Below are 19,549 nucleotides of genomic sequence, written 5' to 3'. Positions count from 1 at the left end.
TAGGCATGACAAAATATGCAAAACATTTGACCCAGCAAATGTTGAAAACTAACACATAAAGGGATAAAACAATGTCAAACAAAATTTTCGCCCTTATAGCTGACAACCATTTGCTTCCGGTTTACTGAAATCACCAGGAAAATGGGATCACAACAACCAGACAGAAGTAATGTTAAGCCATTCCATAGTTAAGCCATTCAGAGGTGGACTTGCTGGTGTGTTTTGGATCATTGTCCTGCGGCATAACCCAAGTGTGCTTCAGCTTGTGGTCAGGAAGAGATGGCCGGACATTCTCCTTCAGGATTTTTCAGTAGACAGCAAAATTCATGGTTCCATTTATCACAGCAAGTCTTCCAGGTCCTGAAGCAGCAAAACAGCCCCAGACCATCACACTACCACCACCATATTTTACTATTGGTAGGATGTTCCTTTTCTGAAATGCTGTGTTACTTCCAAGCCAGATGTAATGGGACACCTTTTAAAAAGTTCAACTTTTGTCTTGTCAGTCCACAGAGTATTCTCTCAAAAGTCTTGGCAATCATCAAGATGTTTTTTGGCAAAACTGAGATGAGCCTTTATGTTCTTTTTACTCAACACAGTGGTTTTCATCTTGGAGCTCTGCCATGCAAGCCATTTTTGCCCAGTCTCTTTCTTATGGTGGAGTCATGAACACTGACCTTAACTTAGACAAGTGTGGCCTGCAGTTATTTGGATGTTGTTGTGAAGTCTTTTGCTACCTCTTAGATGAGTCGTCACTGCGCTCTTCGGGTAATTTTGGTCGGCCGGCCACTCCTGGGAAGGTTCACCACTGTTCCATGTTTTCATCATTTGTGGATAATGGCTCTCACTGTGGTTCACTGGAGTCCCAAAGCTTTAGAAATGGCTTTATAACCTTTTCCAGACTGAAAGATCTCAATTACTTTGTTTCTCATTTGTTCCTGAATTTCTTTGGATCGCAGCATGATGTCTAACTTTTAAGGATCTTTTAGTCTACTTCACTTTGTCAGGCAGGTCCTATTTAAGTGATTTCTTGATTGAGAACAGGTGTGGCAGTAATCAGGCCAGTGTGTGGCTAGGGAAATTGAACTCAGCTTTCCAAACGTATGTATTAAGGGGTGGAGGGAGCAATCACTTTTTAACACAGGGCCCTGTAGGCTTGGATTTCTTTTTCCCTTAATAATAAAGACCTTCATTTAAAAACTTGTGATATCTTTGTCTAATATTTACATTTGTTTTGTGATCTGAAACATTTAAGTGTGACAAACATGCAAAAGATTAAGAAATAAGGAAGGGGGCAAACGCTTTTTCACACCACTGTATATATTTGTTTTTTTTTTTGCATTTTGTTATATTTTGCTTCTTTAAGTACATAGTCATTTTATATTCTCATATACTTTGCTAATTGTATTTACAGGCATTTGAAGATATTTACATAGACAATCGTAAAACAATCAAATCAGTACTGGAATATGCTGACAAGCTCTTCACTTACATCTTTATCTCTGAAATGCTTCTGAAATGGGTGGCATATGGATTTGCAACATATTTCACTAATGCCTGGTGCTGCCTGGATTTTGTAATAGTAGACGTAAGGTTTCAGTTATATTCTGTATGGCTCTGATATCTTCTTAAAATGTAATGATAATGAAGCATAATCCTATATAACAGTTCTCTTTCTCATGACCTTCATGACTGTTTTACATATCCAACAGTATATTATAGAAAAGCATTTGGGGCTTTTCCTTGCCACATTAATGTTTCAAAATACTTTTCCAAACCTTTAGATTAGGTGGAAAAAATTCTAAATTACATTATAAATTTGGTACTTACTATGCACTCCGTTTTTTTAGCACAACTTGAGTAGTAAATCTTCGCCAACATCTTTCATAAAAACATTTATTTTTTTTATTCTAAAAAAAACAAAAATTTTTTTTAGAATATTCCTATTTTTTCCAAGCTTTGACTCTTTGTGAAGATTTGAATATCAAACAACAGCTCTTTGCATAAAACGATTTTGTAACTTACAGCATAATGAATTCGATTAAGATGAGTCCAAATAGCTCACCATGTGAATGAAATATCTGTACTGTGATAATTGGTTTCTTAGTAATGTTTTAGAATATAGCTATATATTAGAATATCTAATAAGATGCAATATCATAAGTTATATCAAGCTTAGAGACAGGGTAATACCCTGTATGATACAGTTAATGGCTTGCGGTTGTATTGTTGTACTGTCATGCAATGTACAAATAACTGACAATCCCAACAAAACCTTCACCACCAACACAGAGAGTATCGATAAGATTGGCTCATCTGAGAAAATGGGGAGCACATATGTGTGACCACATGTTCTTGTGATCTGCAGCCTTCAGCGTTGGTTGATGGATTGTCGGGGGAGTTCACGATCGAGGATGTCTTATTTCAGACTGCCAATCGTATTGTTCTCCTGGAGACAAGCCACCAGACAACATGTTAGCCAATAGCTTTCTAATAGAGAATACAGAAGAACTTGGCCTCTATGGGACAGTTAGCCAAGATGGCTGTTGGATTAATATTCATACAACGTTTCATTCAGACGATAGCCATCTCATTTGGATGGGGACCTCTAGTTATACAGATATTTTGAGATCTAATGGCTAATGAAGACCTTCTTGGTTTCCACTGATCAATCTGATGAGCACTTAAACATAGAAATAATGCAAATAAGGTGGAATATGATTACATTTACGACTTCATGTTGGGCTCCGCTATTGGATTCACATTCCCCCTTTGGTTCCCCTGTGTCAATTAACCCTCGAACACTAGCCACTTATCCTATTACGCTGTTTGCTGCTCCTACTTAAAAATATTAGCAAAACGTACCATTATATCATACCTTAAACTTACCACTGTTATATCTCTCTTCAACAGATATCTTTGGTTAGCCTTATAGCCAGTTTAATGGGATTCTCAGAATTAGGGCCGATTAAATCACTAAGAACATTAAGGGCTTTGAGACCCCTGAGGGCATTGTCACGCTTTGAAGGAATGAGGGTAAGTTTACATCCTAAAGTAAATGAATTAAATTAGTTTGCATAACAAGGCCATTTTATAACATGTTTTTTAATGGTGTCATGTCCTTGCTATATAATAAGCCCACCAAAAATCAGTTGTACTTGATGAAGCCCAATGGGTAAACTCCTCTATGATCAAATGGCACCACTGGGGGAAGCAGCTTGAGTGATATATCTGCTATTGTAATAGGTTCTCCTATGTTACTTCCATATATACTAAGAGAATATCCAGTGTAACCATAACTAATTATACAGTACTGTGCAAAATTTTACGCAGGTGTGGAAAAAATGGTGCAAAGTAAGAATACTTTAAAAAATAGAAATGTTAATAGTTTATTTTTAGCAAATAAAATTCAAAATGAATGAACAAAAGATAAATCTAAATAAAATCCATATTAGCTGTGACTTCCCTTTGCCTTCAAAACAGCATCAAAGCATCAATTCTTCTATACAGCTTTAGAAGGAACTCAGCAGAAAGATTGTTTCAAACATCTCGGAGAACTGACCACAAATCTTCTGTGGATGTCAATTGTGTAAAACCTTCTGTCTCTTCATGTAATCCCAGACAGACTGGATGATGTGGGGGTCGGATCATCACTTCCAGGACTCCTTGTTCTTTTTACGCTGAACATAATTCTTAATGACATTGGTTGTACAGTACAGACCAAAAGTTTGGACACACCTTCTCATTTAAAGATTTTTCTGTATTTTCATGACTATGAAAATTGTACATTCACACTGAAGGCATCAAAACTATGAATTAACACATGTGGAATTATATACGTAACAAAAAAGTGTGAAACAACTGAAAATATGTCTTATATTCTAGGTTCTTCAAAGTAGCCACCTTTTACTTTGATGACTGCTTTGCACACTCTTGGCATTCTCTTGATGAGCTTTAAGAACAAAAACACAAAAAGAATTGTCCTAAAGCCAAACTGGATATAATTCCACACCAAACCTAAAAAAGGGGGTGGACAAAAGTATTGGCACTGTTTGAAAAATCATGTGATGCTTCGCTAATTCGTGTAATTAACAGCACCTGTAACTTACCTGTGGCACCTAACAGGTGTTGGCAGCCAGTTAACATGGATTAAAGTTGACTCAACCTCTGTCCTGTGTCCTTGTGTGTACCACATTGAGCATGGAGAAAAGAAAGAAGACCAAAGAACTGTCTGAGGACTTGAGAAACCAAATTGTGAGGAAGCATGAGCAATCTCAAGGCTACAAGTCCATCTCCAAAGACCTGAATGTTCCTGTGTCTTCCGTGCGCAGTGTCATCAAGAAGTTTAAAGCCCATGGCACTGTGGCTAACCTCCCTAGATGTGGACGGAAAAGAAAAATTGACGAGAGATTTCAACACAAGATTGTGCGGATGGTGGATAAAGAACCTCGACTAACATCCAAACAAGTTCAAGCTGCCCTGCAGTCCGAGGGTACAACAGTGTCAACCCGTACTATCCGTCGACGTCTGAATGAAAAGGGACTGTATGGTAGGATACCCAGGAAGACCCCACTTCTTACCCCGAGACATAAAAAAGCCAGGCTGGAGTTTGCCAAAACTTACCTGAGAAAGCCTAAAACGTTTTGGAAGAATGTTCTCTGGTCAGATGAGACAAAAGTAGAGCTTTTTGGGAAAAAGCATCAACATAGAGTGTTCAGGAAAAAAAAAGAGGCATTCAAAAAAATAAAAAGGTCCCTACAGTCAAACATGGCGGAGTTTCCCTGATGTTTTGGGGTTGCTTTGCTGCCTCTGGCACTGGACTGCTTGACCGTGTGCATGGCATTATGAAGTCTGAAGACTACCAACAAATTTTGCAGCATAATGTAGGGCCCAGTGTGAGAAAGCTGGGTCTCCCTCAGAGGTCATGGGTCTTCCAGCAGGACAATGACCCAAAACACACTTCCAAAAGCACTATAAAATGGTTTGAGAGAAAGCACTGGAGACTTCTAAGGTGGCCAGCAATGAGTCCCGACCTGAATCCCATAGAACACCTGTGGAGAGATCTCAAAATGGCTGTTTGGAGAAGGCACCCTTCAAATATCAGGGACCTGGAGCAGTTTGCCAAAGAAGAATGGTCTACAATTCCAGCAGAGCATTGTAAGAAACTCATTGATGGTTATCGGAAGCGGTTGTTCGCAGTTATTTTGGCTAAAGGTTGTGCAACCAAGTATTAGGCTGAGGGTGCCAATACTTTTGTCTGGCCCATTTTTGGAGTTTTGTGTGAAATGATCAATGATTTGATTTTTGCTTCATTCTCTTTTGTGTTTTTTCCTTGCAAGCAAATTAAATGAAGATAATAAGACCAAAGAATTTGTGATTGCAATCATTTTCAGGAAGAAACTGAGTATTATCTGACAGAATTGCAGGGGTGCCAATACTTTTGGCCACCACTGTATGAATAATAAAAAAAATGATACCATCTGTAGTAGATTTGATTTGTTTCAGTATTTCAAAAAAAAAAAAAACCCTGACATAAAATAAATGCTATTGCACAAGTAAAGCACAACTTTTCTCCTGCAGCTAAAAATAAAAAATGTAGGTCCAGGCTGCAAAGTTACAAAATGAGAAAACAATTGCTTATATTCTGAAAGTCAATATTGTTCTGATCCTCAATGGGTTCAAAGAACCCCCTAATATTTCCATAGTTATGGGATTTTCCAGCCTGTACGTGTGAAAATACAAATAGTCTAATATATTGATTTTGTGACCGTTTCTTGCTTAATTAACACAATTATTGATGTTAATTTTCTTGAAATTTTAGGTGGTGGTAAATGCGCTGGTCGGGGCTATTCCATCTATCATGAACGTGCTGCTGGTCTGCTTAATATTTTGGTTGATTTTCAGCATAATGGGCGTGAACCTTTTTGCAGGAAAGTATTATCACTGTACTAATACTACGACGGGTGAAAATTTCCCAATCTTTGAAGTGAATAATGTGTCAGATTGTAAAGATCTTGGAAACAAAAGTGCTATATGGCACAATGTGAATGTGAATTTTGATAATGTCGGAGCAGGTTACCTAGCTTTACTTCAAGTGGTAAGTAGCTTATTATTCACCTGATATTTGTTTTTTTCATATGTTTCATTTGTTTATGTTTCCTTTAACAACAAAAAAAATAGAACAAATGAGGATGAAAAAACAATACATAATATATGGAACAATAGTGGACATAATATGACCAAAGAAATGGAACAGATTGTGAAAAAAAGTATCCAAATTGTACATCTGAATCTAATGCATAAGGCTCCCGATAACTGATCAGGAGTGACTCCTGATAAAGCAGTCTGTGGTCTGGAGTAAGACTTCATACAGTAGTCTAACTATGTGGTCTGGAATGACTCCTAGAGCAACAGTTTGTGTAGTCTGGAGTGACTCCTAATACAGCAGTCTGACTGTGTGTTCTGGAGCGACTCCTAGAACAGCAATGTGTTAACGTAGCCTAGAGCCTCCCCTTTAACAGCAGTCCGGCTGTGTAATCTGGAGGGCTTCTTGTAATATCAATAAGGCTGTGAAGTTCAGCAGTCCAGATAAATAGAATATTACAGCAACCTGGACCTCCTCACAGCTGCACTAAACCAGTTTCTCAGCATTCATAAGCCAAGTGCCTCCTATTTAGAGTACTCCTAAAGTACTTCATTTCTGGCTGCAATGTATGAATATAAAGGAGGGCTGTTAGCAACACTAGTAATAGAACTTATCACATTCTTCTTATGCAAGAGTCAGCCATGGTGGCCCCAACCACAGTGCCTGCAAAGACCTCTAGTCACAGTGTCCCATAAAAATGCCTGCTTCAATAACCCCAGAACTTCAACCGTTTTAGTGACCCCAGAAAAATTGTAGCCACAAAACCCTGACCTTGCCAACCGCAAAGACTTCCTATACCTCTATCATGACCTTATATCATCTTTATGGGAAGTACTGTGATTGACTAATCAAAGGATGCTCAAAGGGTTATTCCCGTCCTCACAAATCGGTATTGTTGGATAGTGCTTATCAAAACAAGCACTTTTGCAATTTAATACTTATTAAAATTTGCACTTTTCTTCTCTTCTACCACGGAGACCAACCACCACTGCTGTCTAGCTGGTAAGTGCTGGGCTTGAGCTGGTTGGTATTAGGAGGTAACAGCAGGCTCCAGCTATACCACCAGCCTCAAAAATGTGCTGACAAGCTCAATAGAAAAGAGCTCGTAAGCACTGCACAGATTCTGCTGTCTAGCTGCTGTGGTCGGTCTCCAAGGCGCCGAGCTGTAAATAAGCAAACAAAAGAAAAGTGTTAATATCTTAAGAACGGCTGAAAAATTCAATATGCAGCAACTTGCAAAATTCCTTTATTTACATGCACTTTCTGGCAATATATATTTATAAAGATGGTAACAACCTTTAAAGTACCGTAACTTCCTGTACAATACAGGAATCCTGGCAAAATCAATCTATAGCAAATCACTAATGTCAGGACAGAAGAATAACTTGAGAGCAATTTATGTAAAATTTCTCACAATGTTAAGTCATGCATAAATTGTGACTTTTGGGATTTTCACACCAGTTTCGTCAGCATTATGGGGTTATGGTGCCACAGTTTGTCTAATTCATGATGAGCTGTGGTGTGTTTTATGCCAGAAGTCTTACTCCAGTCCCTCACTGGAGTAAGATTTGTGGCGACGTGCACGGTGGCGCACGACACTTTGCAGACACATCTGATTCGTAAAATAGTGTGTAGTGTACGGTGACAGCACATGGATTAAAGGCGGGGGCACAGACGTTACTATACAGACAATCATCCAATGTTTAATGTGAAGTTCCTAAATTCTGTTTCACTTTTTAATACTACGTTGCACATGATATTATAACTTTGCATCAGTTTGGAGTCCTAAAATGTTTGCTTTTTTTAAAGGCCACTTTTAAAGGATGGACGCCTATTATGTACGCAGCTGTTGATGCAAGAGACGTGAGTAAAATTATTTTTAGTTTGTTTTACAAATAAATCGTGAATTGATTTTGCTCATTTAGTCCTATTAAAGCTCAGGTATATGTTATTCTCACATTGTGTGGCCTTTTTTATAATCATATTCACTTGTATATAATGTAAGTGCCCATTGCATAATAGTCAGAGAAATGATATTGGTTTGCCAAAACTGTAGAGTTTAGAGGGCAAAGATTTAATTTATGCGAAGAATTAAAGTGTTATTCCCATTGGTGCGGGTCCGACTGCTAGGACGCTGAGAACGGGGCTCTGAAATCCTGCACTTGGTTATCTCCATCAGAATCATAGAGAATGAATGAACTGAGGTCACCAGCATGTATGGCCACAGGCCCATGGCTCCATTCCAATGGGGCAATTCAGAGCTTTGTTTTCACGGTCGGTAGGGGTCCGACCTTTGGATAGATATTAATTTTTAATGATTGTAATTTCCCTATAAGTAAATAAATACTAGAGAGGAGCAAAGCGATTAGATTCTAAAAAATTGGTGTCAAAACTCAATTGATAAAAAGCAGCTAAAATCACCATTTTACACATTGCAGAAGATTGCATTAGCCAGAGAAGATCACATGGCTTCAAGCATGGCCGGGCAGGCTTCCCCAAAATGGCTTGCAGCTATCACATCACATGGTACAAATCTGCCAATCAAGAATAAACTATTATAGCCTGTATAAAAACAGAAGCAGGGAATGCAGCAGCCACTTTGGGGTGAATCTGGATAGTGAGAGGACGTCACAGCTTAACCATATAGAAGAGAAAGAAAGCCATAAAACACTGAAGAAACTGTGCAGACAGTGTGTAACACCACAGCAGTGAAGAGGATTCATTTCTGATAGCACAGCAGTGAAGAAGATTAGTGTGTGACAGCACAGTAGTGAGGAATTTTAGTGTGTAACAGCACAGCAGTGAAGATTAGTGTGTGACAGTGCAGCAGGGAAGAAAATTAGTGTGTGACAGAACTACAGTGAAGAAGATTAGTGTGTGACAGCACAGCAATGAAGACTAGTGAGTGACAGCACAGCAGTGAAGCAGATTAGTATGTGACAGTACAGCAGACAAGATTAGTGTGTGACAGTGCAGCAGGGAAGAAGATTAGTGTGTGACAGCATGGCAGAGAAGATAATATGTGACAGTACAGCGGGGAAGAAGATTAGTGTGAGACAGCACAGAAGGCAGAGAAGATTAGTGTGTGACAGCACAGCAGGCAGTGAAGATTAGTGTGTGACAGCACAGCAGGCAGTGAAGATTAGTGTGTGGCAGGACAGCAGAGAAGATTAGTGTGTGACAGTACAGCAGTGAAGAAGATTAGTGTGTGACAGTACAGCAGTGAATATTAGTGTGTGACAGTACAGCAGGCAGTAAAGAATAGTGTGTAACAGCACAGCAGTGAAGATTTGTGTGTGACAGTACAGCAGGCAGTGAAGAATAGTGTGTGACAGTATAGCAGTGAAGATTTGTGTGTGACAGTTTCTGATAGCACAGCAGTGAAGAAGATTAGTGTGTGACAGCACAATAGTGAGGAATTTTAGTGTGTAACAGCACAGCCGTGAAGATTAGTGTGTGACAGTGCAGCAGGGAAGAAGATTAGTGTGTAACAGTACAGCAGAGAAGATTAGTGTGCGACAGTGCAGCAGGGAAGAAGATTAGTGTGTGACAGCACAGCAGAGAAGATTAGTGTGTGACAGCACAGAATAATGTGTGACAGTACAGTGGGGAAGAAGATTAGTGTGTGACAGTACAGCAGAGAAGAAGATTAGTGTGTGACAGCACAGCAGAGAAGATTAGTGTGTGACAGTACAGTGGGGAAGAAGATTAGTGTGTGACAGTACAGCAGAGAAGATTAGTGTGTGACAGTAGAACTGGCAGTGAAGAATAGTGTGTAACAGTGCAGAAGTGAAGATTAGTGTGTGACAGGACAGCAGGGAAGTAGATTAGTGTGTGACTGTACAGCAGAGAAGATTAGTGTGTGACAGTAGAACTGGCAGTGAAGAATAGTGTGTAACAGTGCAGAAGTGAAGATTAGTGTGTGACAGGACAGCAGGGAAGTAGATTAGTGTGTGACAGCACAGGAGTGAAGATTAGTGTGTGACAGGACAGCAGAGAAGATTAGTGTGATTTATAGCCCAAGGGCTGAATTCATAGTTCTGCTCATCATCATTGCAGACAAGTCAACAAACTTGTTATGAAGCACATACCTAACAACTTTACTGAGTTCCTGTAACGCAGAAGTATTTAGTCAACGAGCAGCATTTTTGCAAAATGCACCATGTCACTTCTTTCAGCATTTGCAAAAACGACGCAAAACACAGCAAAAAACACAAGTATCAGGTTGTGCTGTGTTTTTGGTGCTAAAAACCTGATGAAGTTGAATCAAGACATTTTTGTATGCACTAAACTTTATCAGCATGCACAAGAGACAAATGTACACTGACAAAAACGCAGTAAAATCGCCGCAAAAAAACAAGGCAAAAACTCAGCAAAACCTGCTGTTTTGACGTTGCTTCTTTACTGCCAAGAGAGCAGGTTTTGCCTGAGGAAAAAAAACGCATCAAAAACACAACGTGTGAACATAGCCTAAGTTTACTGTACAGTATCTGGTGTAGAGGGGATGTTTTACAGAATGCAGATCAGCAGGATAAACTCTAGAGCCAGTAGGGAAAGCATGCATAGTTTAGTTTTGAAACATGCTAATTTGTAAAGGGAAATTACTTTCATATATGGTGAAATCTCTTGAAGGATTATATATAATCTGTAAATATTTAGATACCTCCAAAAATGTCATCTAGTGTAAAACAATACATAGAACACAAGGAGGAGGGGGAGGAAGGGGATGCAGCTGCAGCTTCTCATTCAGTGTTTGCATGAACGGCATGAGAGAGAAGGGGAAGAAAACTCTTCGGCTCACAGTTCAGCTCTGACAGAAGACCCAAATATCTAGGTTGCACACAACATTTCTAGTCGTGCTTTGATATACCGTACATTTACAGCTTTTTAAGGTATTGTTGTTGTAGTAAAAGGCACATTTTGTTTTGTTCTTGTGTTTTTTAATCATTTTTTAATCAATGTTTGTTTGTTTGTTTTTTACCAGATAAGTGTGACCCCTTGAATCAGATGCAGTATTAATTGGTGTTTCTCATATGTATGAATCTGTACAAGGCTGTGTGTACTGTATTCTGTATTAGATGAAGTATATTAATTATTTATACCTCTTTTTTTTACATAGAAAGACCTGCAACCCAAATATGAGTACAATTATTACATGTATTTATACTTCGTAGTCTTCATAATATTTGGCTCCTTCTTCACCTTGAATCTCTTCATTGGTGTTATCATAGATAACTTCAATCAGCAGAAGAGGAAGATAAGTATTAATTGCCATGGAGCTGGAGATTATATGTCTATCTATAGCTGCAATCAAAAGTATTCCACCTCCATTGTATATAAGGCTTATTAGCGAGATTTACAAATGTTTCTGTAGGAAAGAAATTAAGCAAGAACAATTTAAATATCCAAACAAAACTAATATAACAAGTGGTTTCTCCAAATTCATCCCAAAAAGCCACACTTCCTGACTACGGCAGTCTCAGAATTATTTACCTCCTTTATTACAAGTGTCTTTAGTACTTAATCGAGCACATTTCACTGTTATTACCTGCTGCAAACATGATGCATAGCCAGACACCAGATTATGGCAGCGTTCTTGAGGAATCGGACCTTATTCCTCAATGGTGATGGCCTCTAGGTCGTTAATGTTCTTGGATGGGTAGGGATGAGCGGAACTGTGGAAGATCGGGTTCTAGTACTTTACAGAACTTTAGTCCAAAATTTGGTTTGGGTACCAGAACTGTACCCAAACTTCAACCTGAACCCAAACCCCCATTGAAATCAATGTGGACCCAAACTTTGGAGCTGTAAAATATCTCCCGCTCTCGTTCGCTCATATTCTTGGGTTGTCATGAGAGTGGTCCAAAAAGTTTAAAGAAGAGATCGCAAGCAAGGGAAAGGATATAAAGAGGTACTTAGAGATATAGTTAATGAAACAAGATCAAACCAATAGGATCACTGGCTACACTACCCAGACGTGAAAAAATCATCCACTGCCACCAGATTCCTGCGGAGGCAGGTGGTCAAAACCCTTGAGTCTTAATTTTTTTGCCTGATTTGCAATGTGGATTGAATAATTGTGATAGAAACTCTATCTATCTATCTATCTATCTATCTATCTATCTATCTATCTATCTACAGTATCTATCTATTATATACAGTATCTATCTATTATCTACGGGATCTATCTATCTATTATCTACAGTATCTATCTATCTATTATCTACAGTATCTATCTATCTATCTTTGCTTGTATCACCTATCTGTGGAAGACATGTAAGTTTGTTAAAAGATTTGTGGATTCGGTGAGTGGTAAAAGCTTGTGAAGAGATGATGGAAGCAGAGACGAAATATTGTTTTGAGGACCGATGTTGCACTTGAGGAGTTGTATAGAGATTAAATCAGAGTAGGTTCCAGTTATAGAATGCTTTAAAGAATATTTACTATAGATTCTGTAAATGTCTGGCAGGTGGGATCCAAACTCTAGGACTGTGTCTACTGTGGTTGACCAAGAGAATGATGGTTCTTTGGATTTTGTTCCACCAGGAACCCAGAATCAAACATATCCAGCTGTAGACTTAATAGTGAGCTGGCAGTGCAGCATTTTCTCTTTCAAAGCTCTTATATACAGTACTTGGATAAAGAGAGTAAGACACATAACCTGTTAGTTAATTCTGCATATGTATAAAGCTAACGCTTGTAGTTGAATGAAACCTTGAGACCCCCTTTCTCTCATAAGATGCTGATTCCCGAGGTGGGATCCCTACTGCCTAAAGACCCAGTGGGCTTGTAATAAATGGCTCAAATAGAAATATACCTTTAATAATGTGGGAGAATTACTGTATATTTGTACTTTAGATTTATGTTGGTTATAATATTTTACTTAGGAGGACAAGACATCTTTATGACAGAGGAACAGAAGAAGTATTACAATGCAATGAAGAAACTTGGATCCAAGAAACCACAAAAACCAATCCCAAGACCTAAGGTTAGACTGTAAACGCCAATGAAACTGTGTCGTAGATATAAAATGATTTCACACGCTTTGGTAGTGCATCCTACATTATAATAGTGCCTATACACCTTACAGGGGTTTTCCCACAAACAAAAGTTGATTTTAATCAATAAATCTTGGAATAATAATAATTTCCACAATCGGATGTGTTTAAATAAAATGTTCCTGTGCTGAGATAATCTTATAAATGTGCCCCTGCTGTGTACTGTGTAATGGCTGTGTCTGACCATACAGGAACATGGTCTGATCATACCACATCTCCTGGGCAGGGGAGGAAGTAAAAGAGTATACAGACATTACAGCACGGGATCACACCTGATTCTTTCTGTGAGATAAAACATTTTTAAAAACAGGCAGGGAAATGTTTTACCTTACAAAAAGAATCAGCTGTGACCCCGTGCTGTAATGTCTGTATACTCTGTGGTTTCCTCCCCTCTCCAGGAGCTGTGGTATGATTAGACCATGTTCCCGTATGGTCAGACACAGCCATTACACAGTACACAGCAGGGGCACATTTATAAGATTATCTCAGCACAGGAACATTTTATTTAAACACATCCGATTGTGGAAATTATTATTACTCCAAGATTTATTGATTAAAATCAACTTTTGTTAGCAGGAAAATCTTTTTAAGGCCAATATAGACTAATCAATAATAGGGGAAAGAGCGTTAGTAGGATTAGTAGGAGTGTTCTTTTCCACCTAGAGTCTTGTCTGAGCAGACCGGAAAACACCCAACAATAGAGCAAATCATTTGATTTTTATCCAGTTTAAAAAATATCATTATCGGTAGTGAATGATCCTTTGTAAAAAGGCGTTGAGCTGCCGATAATATGATATTCTATGTGCACAAAACAATCACATTAACGTTCATTCTGTGCTTATAGAATTGAGGTCGGGCTGTCTTTGCAGGCCATTCATTGATCGCCGATCGGCTTGCATGTAGCACAATTGTGTCAGGTAAACTCAACATTAGATAGCTGTCAATCATGTACTTTTTTGGCTAACAGCTATCTCTCCCCACATGACATACACTTGCATGTTGGTTTGGCTGGGAATTTAGGTGTTTTTCAATGAGGAGAGAGGAGTAAGCCACTGCCACTGCCAGACCCATCAGGGGTGACTTATCAGAAGAATCGGGTATCATTGAAATTCCACATTCCCCGTAATCCCTTTCTATGGAGAGTCGAAAAGTTCCATAAACAATTAATGGTCATTTTTTTAATTAATTCATTGATGAATCCCTTGTGGTTTGTTGGACACTAATCAGCGGTGGGGATTTTTCTCCACCGATTCCTCACTCTTGTGTTAACTAAACTGTTATTATTTGTGTACCTTTGGCAGGTTTCAGATTTGTGGCCATTTCCCCACCCCTCCCTGCACAGTGTCTCTCCACCCTATTGCATACTTACTAACTTTTTGAAATGGTTTTTACATAACCACACTTCCTTTTACATGTCACACCCCTTCCAAACCCCATGTCCTGCCTTCTTAATGTGTCTCAGTTTAAAGAAGAAGCAGAAGAAACCTTCCAGAAGTGCAGCCAAATGTTATGGGACAGTTGGCAAGTATGCCCTATAACAAAAGGAATGGACCACACAGCTACCACGGGAGTTATCTAAGGTTCTGTTCACATCTGCTTCATGGTTTCTCTTAAAAAAAAAAGTAAACCATGATGCACTTCCGAATCCATTGCACAACAGGCTCCATAAGTCCCTAACAAAACCCCAATAACTTAAATTGGGTTGAGTTGTTTTTTTGGGAAAAATCACTGCAGCCTGGCTCCTGACAAAGCACATAGCCAAACAAATGCTAGGTTTGCACTTGTGTCGTAAGCTTCATCAGGAGGCTTTGTCACAAGTTGTAATTTTCACCAAAATAATTATTTTTATTTAAAATTACTGACAACACAAGTCAAATGGACCCCAATACAATCACGATGACGTTTGGGATGGATATGTTTCCTTAATGATTTTCGCTTTTCTGTTCATGAAACAGAACAGAAGAATGAAACACCCAACGCCAGTGTGAACCTAGCCAAAGATGTAAATGTTGAACATATATTCTGGTAAGCTTCAGTGCATAGGTATTCTGTCTAATAATATCTATATGGGCAGGCATCTTAAAGGGGTTTTCGACATATATGATATTGATGACCTCTCTTTAGAATATCCAATCAGTGAGGGTCTGACTCGCGGCATCCCCGCCAAACAGCCTTTACAGGCTTCATTAATGGTTGGATATAAACATTGAACAGAGCTCCCAGATACTGTGGATGAAATGAATAGGAGTTGATCTGCAGTACCTGCGTGTGTCCACTGAAGTATACGGAGCTGTGGTGTTTCACTCGGTAAACTGTCTCTTCAGAGAGGAAGAGGGCTAGAACTCTAGTGCTACCTATGGGAAGTAGCAATCCTAAATGTCAATATCGACTCACTACCCAGCCTTGTCACATGACTTAGGATTAAAGCCAAAACCAGAATCTCAATTTGCAGACACTGTGTTTCGGGGTACTGCCCCTCGTCAGTGCAAAGTGTGAGATCGGGTTTGGCTGGGTGAGAGGCGTCTGACCGGGATCCAAGGGGTAATGTTTCTCCTTGCGGAGAGTGACATGTCGAGGTGAGGAGACTTTTAAGCCATAATCCTCCTCTGGGAAATATGCAAATTGTCTCTTCAGAGAGGAAAAGGACTAGCTCTCTAGTGCCACTTACAGGAAGTAGAAATCCTAAAAGTCAATATCGACTCTCTAACGAGCCTTGTCACATGACTTATGATAAAAGCCAAAACCTCGATAAACTGTTACGGCCACCAATGAAGCTTGTAATGGCTGACTGATGGGGGAGCCGGGTGTCAGACCTTCACCGATCTGATATTGATAACATATTCTTAGGGTAGGTTATCAATCAATATATCATAGTAGTGAAAATAAAACCTTTAATCCCAAAAAAAGAACTCACTTTGCATGCTCAGTTTGATTGTATATTACGATAATCATCCATAGACATATTGATAGTGATATACAACATTTTATCTCCACAGAATGTTTTACAGGGATTCGTATTTGACATAGTCACAAACCAAATATTTGATATCACCGTCATGTGTCTCATATTCCTTAACATGGTAACCATGATGATTGAAACTGATGGCCAGAGTAAAAAAATGGACGACAACTTGTACTGGATTAATATGGTCTTCATTGTGCTCTTTACCTGTGAATTCCTTCTCAAACTCTTTTCCTTGCGCCAATATTATTTCACAAATGGATGGAATATATTTGACTTGGTTGTGGTCATAATCTCCATTGTAGGTAAGACAGTGGCATGGTCCCATTGGTTGAATTGAATAGATATTTCAGACATATTATCGTGCTTATCAATTCAGAAGGGCTAGAACAGCAAAAAAAACATTATTAAAGGTTATGGACACCTTTGCAGTTTGGTATCATTAAAAATGTTTCAACATTTACCATCTACAGCCTCTTTGTTTTCCTGCACATTACTGGCTGCAGAATGAGTTAACTGAGGGTCCATAAGTGAGCTTATTCATATGGAGAGTTTGTAACTCTTTATCTATATTTTTGGAGCTCATCTACTGATTTATAACCACATCACAGTTCACCTTAACTTTCATGTGGTTTATTGTTATCAATAAGTACAGGGGAGTTCAGATACAAAAGTTCCAAACACCCTGTCAGAATGAGCTGAATGCCTAATTCTCAGTTAACTCATCCTGCAGCCTGTAATGAGCAGGGAACAAAGAGCCTGTAAAAGCCAAATAGTTAAACATTTTTATTGAAACCCGGTTGATAAAAAATATATATATTTACTGCATAATACTTACAAAGAAGTGTAAAAAAAATTGTCCCTAAAGGTGTACATATCCTTTAAAGGGAACCTGTCATGAGTAATAGTGCTCTTTCCCTGCAAATAAAGGGTTAATCTGCAGGTAAATAACGTTAAAATGCTGCTCAGCCGCTTTACCAAAAGCAAGACTACCGTCAGAAAATGAACTTGCATTCTGGCTTTCAGTCATAGGGGCAGTGCACTGAGAGGTTACAGTCATCGCTCACTATACTGTGACCGGCGGCTGTAATCACTTTCCCTCACTTTGACTGACAGCTTACTCTGCGCACATATGCTGCAGAGCAAGCTGTCAATCAAAATACATAGTATAGTGATCATTGTTTGTAACCTTTCCATGCACCACTCCTATGACTGTAAGCCAGTGGCTGCCGGCAGGATGAAAGTTCATTTTCTCCCAATAGCTATTCTTTCAGTATAATTGCTGGGCAGCATTTTAACACTACTTAATTGCAGATTGATCCTATATCTGCAGGCAAATAGTGTCTTTGCTCATGACAGGTTCCCTTTAAAAGAAATCTGTCAGTAAGATCAACCCCCCAAACAGATACATTTGCATGCAGGTCCATGAAATGTAAATTCATCTACACCTTTATATCTTCTATCTATTGCTGCATTTCTGAGTAATTAGCATTTAAAATCATATCCAAATCATTAATACATTAAAGAGCACCTGTCATGTAAAATAACACTATTAACCTGCAGATATGCGGCTAATCTGCAGGTTAATAGTGTTCTGACACTGTGCGGTCACTGCATTGAGAGCCCCACTGTCGGAAGGAAATTAACATTATTCCTCCCAGCAGCCTTGCTCTTTCAGTCATAGGGGTTCCACCATTGCAGTTTCAGTCATCACTCTGTGCATAGTTAGCAGTGGCTGTAACTGAAACCCTGGCACTGACTGATAGCAGACTCTAATGCTGAGCCTGCTGTCAGTCAGTGCCGGGGGTGCAGTTACAGCTGCCACTCTCTATGCACAGAGAGGAAAAGAACGAGGCTGCCGAGAAGAATAAAGTTAATTTCCTCCCAGCAGTGAAGCTCTCAATGCCAGTGCTGCCCAGTGTCAGAGCACTATTAACCTGCTGATTAACCCGAATAGCTGCAGGTTAATAATGTTTTTTACATGACAGGTTCCCTTTAAGTGATTTGGGTGTGGCAGAGCTCTTAACAAGCCATATACTCCCCAGGTTGTTTCCTCTTACAGCACTAGCATCTTTAGTTTGATTGATAACTATGGAATATTGTGTTCAGTTCTGGGCACCACATTTGAAAAAAAAAACATTGAAAAACTGGAGCAAGTTTAGAAAGGAGCTACCAGGATGGTGAGCGGACTGCAAACTATGTCCTACAAGGAATGGTTAAAAAGAAGGCTAAGAGGAGACTTAATAGCAGTCCACAAATATCTGAAGGGATATCACAGTGTAGAGGGATCATCATTATTCTCATTTGCACATGGAGACACAAGAAGCAATGGAATGACACTGAAAGGGAGAAGATACAAATTAGTTAATAGAAAAAACTTTTTGACAGTGAGGGTGATCAATGAGTGGAACAGGCGACCACGAGAGGTGGTGAGTTCTCCTTTAATGGAAGTCTTCAGCCAGAGGCTGGACAGACATCTGTCTGAGATGGTTTAGTGAATCCTGCATTGAGCAGGGGGTTGGACATGATGACCCCGGAGGTCCCTTCTAACTCGGACATTCTATGATTCTAATCAAGCTGAAGAGGCTAGTGCTGGTCGGGAAAGCAAACTAGGGAGGCTGTGGCTCCTTATGTGCTTTATCATTGCCATAGCACTTAATGCCTCATTTGTATATTAATTTAAATGCTAAATACTCAAGAATGCAGCAACAGATAGAAGATATAAAGGTGTCGGTGGATTTACATTTTAAAGACCTGCATGTACATATATATATGGATTGGGGATGAGGAGGTTGATTTCACCAACAGATTTCTTTCAAGGGTGGTTTCATACTTTTTTACCAAAGTTTTGCTTGTTGTTTTTTCGCATGTTGATTTTTTATTATTCTTTTGCAGCAAAAAATGCTGTCATCTCATTTTGTTTGTGAGTAAATGGGCAAATAGGAAGTACACTACAAACAGTAATTTTTTTAATGGCATTTTTTGGGACCTTGGCAGTTTTTTATTCCAAACAAAACAAGTTCTAGGTGGGGCTGGTTTCATGCAATTGGCCATAGGCATCTGTATTGAAGAAAAAAACACTTATTTGTGTAATATTAAAAATACCATAAATAAATGAAAATTATAGCGTTTTTTACAAAGCCAGGAAAAGTGTGTGAAGTAAGCCTGAGGGTGATTTCAGCTAATTCATTGTGTAATTTAAAGTTTTGGGTTTACAAAGTTGCATATTTTTGTGAAAGTTGTACTTCTGCAAAAATTTGTGTTTTTGCACTTTTTCCATCATTCTTTCCTCTTTTTTAAGTTTTAGATGGGGCATAGGATGAGTTTTGGGGCTATCTGTGGCCAAACAATAATTTACATGATAAATTGGAACAAGTTGTAGCA

The 19,549-nt window shown here is 38.9% G+C and overlaps 1 protein-coding gene across 1 annotated transcript in view; it reads left to right on the top strand.

Annotated features, from left to right (window-relative positions):
* Positions 1 to 19,549, top strand: part of LOC141161753 (sodium channel protein type 2 subunit alpha-like) — a 231,400-nt gene that overhangs the window by 203,703 nt on the left and 8,148 nt on the right. The window contains exons 20-26 of the mRNA XM_073647026.1: positions 1,415 to 1,588; positions 2,914 to 3,036; positions 5,822 to 6,097; positions 7,955 to 8,008; positions 11,265 to 11,406; positions 13,033 to 13,133; positions 16,200 to 16,470. Of these exons, the coding sequence (XP_073503127.1) occupies positions 1,415 to 1,588; positions 2,914 to 3,036; positions 5,822 to 6,097; positions 7,955 to 8,008; positions 11,265 to 11,406; positions 13,033 to 13,133; positions 16,200 to 16,470 (1,141 nt within the window). The remainder of the gene's footprint in view (positions 1 to 1,414; positions 1,589 to 2,913; positions 3,037 to 5,821; positions 6,098 to 7,954; positions 8,009 to 11,264; positions 11,407 to 13,032; positions 13,134 to 16,199; positions 16,471 to 19,549) is intronic.

This window comes from Phyllobates terribilis, unplaced genomic scaffold (assembly GCF_046119375.1).
Source record: "Phyllobates terribilis strain yellow unplaced genomic scaffold, ASM4611937v1 Scaffold_9__5_contigs__length_417890890, whole genome shotgun sequence".
Classification (NCBI taxonomy): domain Eukaryota; kingdom Metazoa; phylum Chordata; class Amphibia; order Anura; family Dendrobatidae; genus Phyllobates; species Phyllobates terribilis.
This window is presented reverse-complemented; position numbering and strand designations above follow the sequence as displayed.